Source organism: Montipora foliosa, chromosome 13 (assembly GCF_036669935.1).
Source record: "Montipora foliosa isolate CH-2021 chromosome 13, ASM3666993v2, whole genome shotgun sequence".
Classification (NCBI taxonomy): domain Eukaryota; kingdom Metazoa; phylum Cnidaria; class Anthozoa; order Scleractinia; family Acroporidae; genus Montipora; species Montipora foliosa.
This window is the reverse complement of record NC_090881.1, coordinates 41,045,583-41,055,582: the sequence shown is the minus strand read 5'-3', so window position 1 is coordinate 41,055,582 and position 10,000 is coordinate 41,045,583. Positions and strand designations below refer to the sequence as shown.

Sequence of the window (10,000 nt, the reverse complement as noted above, 5' to 3'; positions counted from 1 at the left end):
CTATTCAAGTAGTTACTCCCTCTAGGGACATTAAAATAAAATATAGATTTAGACAAGCCTAAAAGCGGAGCTGCCGTTTCTAATCCCATCAAGCAATATAATGTATATTTATTTATTTATTTTAACTATTTATTTATTCACCCTAAGGTAGGTGTCAATTACAATAGGACACTAAGTCCCCTACAAGATATTTACACACAAAAACCTGACCCCTCAAAGCTAGAATACCCAACCCATCCCAGAATGAAAAAATATGAAAAAAAGTATTACAATATCATCAAGAGCACACAGAGAAAATATTAACTTTGCACCATTTAGGAAAGATTAATTTAAAATTAAAAAACAACGACGTTTCGACCGTTCGACGGTCATTTTCAAGTTGAACAGTAAAAGTTTTGAATGCGCTAAAATATATGTAACCGATTACAAAAATGCTAATAAGATACTGACCAAAACTCTAAAATATTTACATAGAAACAATACACACACACAAAAGAACAAAAAATTGCCGCATGAAGAAACGCTAAGTAAATAACTTCGCGCGTATCGAGTCACTCTGTTTGTTCAGATTTGGTTTAAGTTTGCGAATAAAAAACATTTCAAAAATCAAGCAGTCAAGTTTACTCTGACATTTCTTTAAAATCTCAAAGTTGTTTCCAATGGAATCCGGATCCCGGAAGAAGAGAGACGACATCGTAATTACACGACCGGATAAGGGTTCGGGAGTTGTGATCTTAGACAAAACAGAGTATGTCAGCCTACTGAAGGAATCATCTATTAGCGATGAAACTAAATTCATACCCATCAGCCTCGAAAGACCAAAGGCAAAGGGAAGACCTCCGAAGCATTATCACCCGCTACTTAAAAAGGAGAGGGAATTGTCCTCTATCGTGAAGAAAATTCTTCCGCAACCCATAGCTGACTCACTGATACAAAAGGGTTCCAGACTTGCACACCATTATGGTTTACCAAAGACGCACAAGACGAAACTAGCGGTCCGCCCGATCCTGTCAGCGACAGGAACCTATAATTACAAGCTTGCTAAGTGGCTTGACGAAAAGCTAAAACCTTTGTCCGTCAACGACCAAAGCATTAATGACATCTTCTCATTTGCTGATGACCTTCAGGGGATAAAAATCGATAAACAGGACATTTTAGTGTCATATGATGTTTCCTCTCTTTTCACAAACGTACCTGTGGATGAAACAATCAAAATCCTAGTGGAGAAAGCTTCAAAGACAATTGGTTCAACAAAGAATATGACCTTAACATCACAAAAACTAACCTTATAGAGCTGTTAGAGATTGCTACGAAAAACCAGCTTTCCAATTTGAAGGAAACTTGTATGAGCAGGTGGATGGGGTTGCCATGGGCTCTCCCCTCGGACCACTAATGGCAAATACGTTTATGTGCCATATTGAAGAAAAATTGAAAAACCAAAACAAGATGCCTGCTTTCTACAAGCGATATGTCGACGACACTCTCAGCAAAATGCCCGATGTTTCATCTGCCTCTGAATTCTTGTTAACACTGAATGGAATACACCCCTCACTCAGCTTCACAATGGAACTCGAAGACAACAGCAAGCTTCCCTTTCTTGGCATGGTGATCATCAGAAATGGTCCACGACTAGAGACGAAGGTCTACGTGAAACCAACCGATACTGGGCTTTTATTGCATTATCAAAGCCATGTTGACGTCAAGTATAAAACATTCTCTACTGAAGACAATGTTAAACCGTGCTTTCAAACTCTCATCGAATTGGCAGTTTTTCTATCAAGAATGTGAACGTCTCAAAATGGTTTTTGCTCGCCTGCATTATCCTGAAACCCTCATAGAGAACACCATCAGAAATTTTATGGAAATGAGAGTTACTGAGAATGTGTGTTCTAAACAGCAAGTACCCGATGAACAAGATGCCCCCATCAGAATTGTGCTACCGTTCAAAGACCAGAAATCGGCAAATGTGGTAAGACACCAACTCAGCGATCTTAGTCGAAAGATTAATGCCGTCGTCCAGCCTGTTTATGTAAGCAGAAAGATCAAAAGGAAATTTCAAGCCGATAAGAACACAAACCTCCATGTAAACCAACAAAACGTTGTTTATTATTACAAGTGTGGCCTGTGTGATACAGACTATGTCGGCTTCACGAGTCGACACCTCCATCAACGTGTGGAGGAACATAAGCGATCAACAATCGGCTACCACGTAAAGGACGAGCATGGAGGGGATCCGGATTCCATTGGAAACAACTTTGAGATTTTAAAGAAATTGTCAGAGTAAACTTGACTGCTTGATTTGAAATGTTTTTTATTCGCAAACTTAAACCAAATCTGAACAAACAGAGTGACTCGATACGCGCGAAGTTATTACTTGCGGTTTCTTCATGCGGCAATTTTTTTGTTCTTTTGTGTGTGCCAAGATTGTTAAATCCAAGCAAAGCTATGGCAATGGCCACCTGCCCTATCATTGTTCATTTTATAATTAGTACCTAGCGCGCGCTCGATGCATGACGTGGCATGTGAATTTACGTGTGCTGTAAGGATGCGCAGTAGGAATGGGCGCGAACGTCCTTAATTTATGAAAATCTCAAGTAAAATGAAATAAGGCCTCGAATGCTGCAAAGGCCCTTTATTCAGTTGGGCTTGGTTTTGTGACTTATTTGGTAGAAAAAAGTCGTGTATGCCATAGCACACATGTACAGAGCACAGTTTGTTGATCATTAAGATTTTATAAGACCCACAACAGGGTTTTGGATATTCATAAAAACAGTCACTGTGATATATAGTTACACATGAGGTTATAAGTAGAGGTGAGTGTTTCCCCAGTGAAACACATGTCTATCCACACTATTAGTGCTTTGTTGTAGTGACGTCTGTTCAGACATGTATTCTGAGCCATGATCAGAAGTACTCTGCAAATTATTATTTAGTTTGAAGGTTAGGCTGTTAATTGAAAAGACAAGGGGAATTTAGAAGAATGAAAAAAGTTCCATATTACATGTCTTTAATTTGAAGAATTTCCTCATCACAGTTTCTCGAAAAGTGTCCAGCATCCATAAACAAGTACTAGTATAAACATAATTCTCCATGTCTTAGGTTTCTCAGTAAGCTTGCTTTGGAAAAAGTGTTTCATATACAGAATTAAAAATTAGGATGAAAAGAACTGACAGCATGTTCTCTGCTGTTTAGAGAGAGATGTGCAGTGGCTCAACAATTGGAACAATGGACAGAAGTGATGGCTGAGAGGTCAAGTTTTGAGGAAAGGTGTTACCTTGAGAACCAGTAGTGAATGAAGATAAACGGGCAGATTGGTTTATGTGAAAAAGCCGTATTTGAAGCTCTTGAAGTTCTGGATTATGATTGGAATCTTAAACACTCATAGTAATTAATTTGTTTGCAGTAAAATTAACAGATGTGCTGAATTCATCGGGCTCATACAAATGGAATTCTTTGTTGCTTATAAATTCAATGTACAGTTAAGATTTCACTAGTTGGAGTCACATCCTACATAATAAAATGTTGCATGTCATAGTCTCAGTAAGGTGACCAGCAAGTTGATATGAAGAAAAACACTCGTGATCATTAAATTTTTGATATCCATTTATTGTGAATACAGTTGTTGACCATTTCCTCATATCTTATACTTCCGAAGGACTAACAAATTAATTATATTTTTAGTTCTATACTTGTAAAAGTTTAAAAAGTTTTGGGCTTGATATTAAAAAAGGAATACTCTTTGGTGTGTCACTCTTAACATTGCTTTGTTCCCTGGGCCTGGTCTAGTCAGAACTTACTAATTTCTGTTTCATTTTGTAATCAATTTTCAACTTGAATAGTCTGATTCTTTGGAAATGAACACAGAGAAGGATCATTCTTACAGATTGAGACAGTTGTACAAGGTTCAAGGGGCAGCTTGTTCAAGTACAACATGGGAATCATAGACCTTGCTATGCCCTTAGACAGTGGTTATTTATTTCAGGTCCTCAGATTTAGTTCCCTAGGGATTTGGGGATGTGCTTAAACTCAAAACCTTAACCAGCTATCTTGCTCTAGTTCCCTGAAGCTAACACCATGTAAGCTAAGTAATTTTCAAATGGGAGGTGCGTCATGCATGCATACACGAAACAAAGACTTGACCTGACTTACTCTCTGTCTGAAGCTTCAAACGTTCCACAATTTCTAAAAATTTTTCCCGTTAACATTACCAAATTTTCTCCCCGTTTAAAATTATCAACTCTCGATTTTATGGCTGTTTACTCAGACCATAATTTGGCCAAAGTTTTTGGCCCGTCGTTCACGCTCGTTCACGTTCATGCCAACAAACTTGAAACCAAAAAAGGCAAGCTACCGTAAACTTTGGGTGTGAACATTTATTTTCATAATGGAGCTGAAATTCTTGATATTTAAACACATTTCAAACAAGAATGCCCAACAGAGTAGAAGACAGACAGTACAGTGAGAGGTAAACACGTAGGTTGGAATCGAAACTAACGCGGTAAAGCTTGCCGTCAAGGCCTGCTTTGCCAAACAGCCCAGGGACAGTTCTAACTCTGAGTTGAGTGTCAAAAGCACAGGGCTGGGGGGGTTGCTGCTTTGAGACTTTAACTGCAGTTAGAGTTTGTGGCCTTGTTAAGTCAGACTTTACACTGTAGCTTGTCTTGATTGGCAATTTTTCTTGGACTAGTCTAGGCTTCAATGATAGTTTGCTTTTGATCACCAATTAGAGTGAACCCACAGTGTGGCGTGGGGTGGTGATTGGCAGTTGTCTGACCAAAGCACAGGGGTGGGGAGGGTAGCTTTTTTTAAGTTTGTGACGGGAGCAGAATTGGCTTGTTTTCACAATTTCCGCAGCCACCTTTTGACAAATCCAGTTAGAAATTTATAATTATCTGCGCGTTTCTCTCCAGAATGGCATTCTGTGAGCCAGGCTGAGTAAATCGAGTGTCATGAGCCGATTTTTGACTGAATTTCAGGCGTTTGGCCCTTGATATCTGAGCGAATTCGCTAAAAGGTAACTGCTGGAGTTTTCGCTTGAGCACGGGCGTAGGAGTCAAGTAGAACGCGTCTTTCGCTACTCCAGACTCGGGACACCTGGACAGTCAAATATTTCTTGCATAGCTGAACGAAACAGCTTCGAAGCGAACTGTTGTTATGCGTAATGCCCAATTCACAATTTTGTGTAACAAAAGGGCTCCGTGTAAACGATTATGACAGGAACGCATGAACAGACTTCTGTGCTTAGAAAAATGGTTGACAAAAATCAAAACACCTACAGAATCGGAAAGAAACATTAAGTTCCTTGACGACGCCATAAATGATTCAAAGTCTTTTGTTTCTCAAAACCCTGTGTAAATCACACAATTATGTCAATTCCATTGTCTTCGTTTCGATCGCACTAAGGTGTGAGCCTCCAAATTAGCCAGTGCTTGTTCCCCTGAACAAAATGTGTCTTAATTGTTTAATCCTAGTAGTATGGGTGGTACAACAGCGGCAGAAAATTCAGTTTAATGTTTACAATTTTAAGACACATTGTTGTATTTACATTTTATGGAGATACATCAGAAATAAAATCTTGAAAAACCGTGAAATAAGTCAGATAATACGGCCCTCGGGATGTATGTGGAGTAATACCTCCGTTCTTGGTATTTATGTCTTACGTGTTTTAGTTCAGTCGTAATCTCAGGATTAAATTCACTCTTTTTTGACTGACGCAATGACGAAAAATACGTGCTATGGTACAAAATCGAGTACAGATTATTTTTGCATTCCCATTTAATTTTTAGCTGTAGGAATGGTGCTAACAATATTATTATTGCTGTCGAGAAACTTTTAGTGTCATTTCTGGTGTGAAATTTGCAGAAAAAAAACCTAACTATTTTAGACCTATTGGTATCTCGATAGTACTACGGTAAAAAATGGCGCAAAAAAAAACATTTGGGGTAAAATGTCATCATGTACGGTAGCTGTTGTGTATCATTTTTGCATGGAAAACCTCTTGTCAAAAACACTTTTTTGAAACCCTTTCCTATAAAAACGCTGAGACGTTGAATCCAAAAAATTCGGATGTAGATAGGTCCGTTTTCGATTTCGCCAAAAATAGCGCAAAATCCTTTTTTTTTTTTTTTTGGATTCAAAAGTCCGTTTTCGGATTTTCCTAAAAAACGCATCCTTAGAGTATTCCTTTGAAGGTCTTTTTGTTTATAATAACAAAATGTCTTTTACAGGATAAAGTGGAATAAATGAAAGCCATGTAAAGGCTGAAATTGTGACACTCGAATATCGAACGGACTAATTGACGTTCAAGGAAACCAGATCAAACTTTTTGAAACCGGTTTATCTTCTCGGAAAGCTTTCTGGTATATTTCCATAATTTTATCTTATTACCTTACGTGAGCGTTACCTATATGCTAAGCCCTCTCAGTAATCAGTATTAACTACTGTTTTCCCTTGATCTCTCCTGTCCAAAACCGCAATACAGGCAAACGATAATTAATTAGAAAAGACAAGGCTACGTAATAGACAAGAATAAAAAAAAAGTTTAAAAAAGTTAGAAGCCTACCATTCTTGCAAGCAGAAAAGACGTCAAAGACAAAGAGGGCTGAGAAGATAACAAAATGGATGGAAGAGCACATGGTGACTTCTTCTACCACAGTCGCATTGATAACAAACGCAGAATGCCTTCAGACAGTCTTGATATATTTCAAAATAGGTGTGCAGGTGGTACGAAAATGAAACGAAATAGCTTTCCATCATTTAGCCAATGAAGCGTACTATTCTGGTAATTTTATGCCAGCTTGACGGCTGTTTCTTCAATTAGAAACTGTTTTAACCAATTTAGTTGGACACTTTAATGCCATAGCAACTTTCTGAAAAACAAACATTACGCAGAACACACAAGCACTGGGTAAAATAAATTACCTTCGTGTACATAAAACCATCGATTTGACAAAGTAAGCGTACCAGATTGTGTGGTTTTAGATTTTCATGAAAATATCACTTATATTAGTCCTTTTTTGGTCTCCTTATTTTATGAGTCTATCAAACTATTCAAAACTAATTTGTCCTGTCAAAACCGGATGACTTTAAGGCATTCAATCCATGTTCGCGTCAGTCACCGTACGACAAAATCACAATTAATTATTTATAAATAATTACTGATCGTCATCCAAAGCCATTGTTTTCTGTCTGCATTATCATCACCGATGCCGAGAGAAAAATAATGCAAACTGTGTGAGAAAAAACGGGTGCGGTCTTTTTGGTGGCAGGGAAATTATCAGGGGTAATCCTGAACGCCGGAGCTAAAACGCTTAATATTACTGTGCGCTGACAGAACTTGCTTGCGGCAATATTTTAATATTGCAGCACCGCTTTGCTGTTACCTGTTACTGTTTTCACCCAGTAATTTTTTTCAGTATTAAAAATCCTCGGATGCCATCGTGTATTGTAGATCTCAACTTAGAGAGATTCCTAAAATAAATAAATATATAGACCACAAAAAGTTCTGTTCAGGGAGACGAACTTCAACGCAAACATGTTTAAATTTTACTAAGTGCAAACCTTACAGTGACAAAGTTTCTTACTGATATAAAATAACAATCTTTGTACTATAAGTACTAATTACGACTAGTACTGACTGATTATAATCTTCGTTGTTCTTTTCCTCGACTACTTTTTCCCTAACCCCCTTTCTACTTTTTGTTCAACATCATTGTTAATCAGGTTTTCCTCTTTTTCCTTCGCATCAAATTCAACCTTCTTTGGAATCGTTCCCTGCAAGATTCCACTGCTTTTTTTTTTAAATGTTGACGAGGCAAATTTATACTCCCTAACTCCATCACATGATCGGTGACCAGTGGTTTCACAATAACTTGTTCTGGCATACACCTTCGTACAATCGAGTGGCACAAATTTACCGAAGTGAATGATTTGTGAAATGCCCCTCAAATCCTGCTTTTCGCGTGAGCATCAGCGTTGGTAACGAAATTTGATCAACTAGAGCAGAAAGAATTGTAAAATCTACCCATGAACTTGCTGTTTCCTTACTTTTCACGTAGTGTCTTTGTAACTGGAAATGCTGTGCTGTGCAATAAAAATTTGTCACCGCAGCTTTTCGCCTTTGCAATAATATAGATTCTCACAGCGATGAGTAGCAAGGCAACATCGCTTTATACTTCGGAATATAGACGTTTGAAGATTGAATCGTTCAAATTCCCGTGCCCCCCCCCAAAATTGCCCCCCCCCCCCCCAATGCCCTACCCTTGTGACGGATTTGTCTGTGAAATGCCCCTCTCAAAATGCACATCGCCGTCAACTCCTCTCGTCTTTAATAAAGCTTGTACAATCATCATGCCACACACGCTCCTTGATTCTTTATATGATTGTGCCATTTCTACCGGACATGAATAACTACAAAAATACGCCTTTATTATTGAAGTATTTATTTTGTAAAAACTGCTTTTCGATCTACAGTGGTTTTGTCTAGTTCACTGTTTGCTGCTGCTGTTTAATAAGGCTCAGATTCTAAAGAGCTCTGCAGACAATAACGCCGGGCAAAGTCTGCTTGTCTCATGGCGAAAAATCTGCATTTTTAAATTCAAGTTCTGATTCATTAATATTTAACAATCAATCTCTACTTTTCATACAAAGCTTCGAGAATACTACCTAACATTTGAAGACCTCTTTTCCTATGCTATATATCTTCCTTTAAAATTCTTCCATCGCGGCCAAATAAATACGATGGCCGACGGAAAAACAAACAACAAAAAAAAAAAACCACTTCCGGTTAAAAATTCCCCACCTCACCCAGGCAAAAGCCTTATTTGTCAAATTCCCCACTCACTGGGCACAGAAAATAGTCAAATAACCAGGGTTTGCCCAGGAAGGGGGAGGGTGATGATGAGTTTTCGTCGACCTTATCGGCGCATTACATCAGTTTCAAAAGTTCCAGGCCACGGTTCCTTCCTTATTGTGCAGTGCAATTTGACCTAAAAATCACACGTGTGATTTCAAAATCGAACCACAGCGCGCAGCACGACTTCGATTTGAAATCACAAGTATGATTTCAGACCAAATTTGCACGACATGAAGTTCAATTACCACTTTATTACATCCATTTAGAAGTAACAGAATAATTATTTAATCGCTGAAATACAGGATTTTAGTCAGTAGGCAAGATTTTATTGATCCAGTTGGGAGCAAAAGTTGCAAAATTCCAAAAATCACCACACAGTGTGGTTTTCTTTCTTTCTTTCCTTTTCCTGCAATTTGATTGGTTACCATAAAAAAGCCTTGAAATCTGATTGGTTTGTTTTGTTTTAGTGTTCCATTCTCATTGGCTGGTGGAATGGTGCGGTTTAGAGGGAAACAATCTTACTGCTGAGAGCCAATCAGATTGTAAGGATCACCAGTGATTTCTAAATCGATGTAATAAAACAAGAAAGCATACTGTCCATCTTTCATTCTGGTGTAAAATTACACGAGGCAAACTCATTTCCAACTTACGAATGTGATTGAAGCTGAAATCGATATTTAAAATCACATCTTTTGCTTCAGGTTATCTCTGATACAAGCTGAGCCAAAATGCCGGGGTAAAGCTAAGATAATGAAGATAAGCGCTTGACAGGGATGTAGCTAAGAATAAATTCATCGGGTTAAAGGTTCTATTGAGGCGGCAATTTCGTGCTGAGCATCAAAGGGACCTCTGATACAGGTTATCTCTGATACGCACAGTAGTACTTAATCAAAAACGCTTTTATTTTATTTCCAGTATTGATAAATTCTTAAGATAATTCCGCATCCATTTCTTTTGTCATCACACATCGAATGACTTTTAAATTTTGTACAAAATAATTTGCGATCTTCTCAGTTCCTTCGATTAACGGCTAAAATTCAGCCGGCGATCACCCCTTTCTCTGGCGGCGATTTTCACCAGCAGCTAGCACTTCACGACATCCTTGGATTAACAGCCAGTCTTCCAGCGCTGGAGCATTAATTGGGA

At 38.3% G+C, this 10,000-nt stretch overlaps 1 protein-coding gene and 1 pseudogene across 1 annotated transcript; both read left to right on the top strand.

The window, feature by feature from the left end:
- Nucleotides 1-659: 659 nt before the first annotated feature.
- LOC137981974 (uncharacterized) lies at nt 660-1,292 on the top strand. Its single transcript, XM_068828997.1, has one exon. The coding sequence runs from the start codon at nt 660-662 to the stop codon at nt 1,290-1,292; it is 633 nt and encodes a 210-aa protein (XP_068685098.1).
- An 84-nt stretch (nt 1,293-1,376) lies between these two features.
- Nucleotides 1,377-2,284, top strand: LOC137981973 (uncharacterized; annotated as a pseudogene).
- Nucleotides 2,285-10,000: the final 7,716 nt, after the last annotated feature.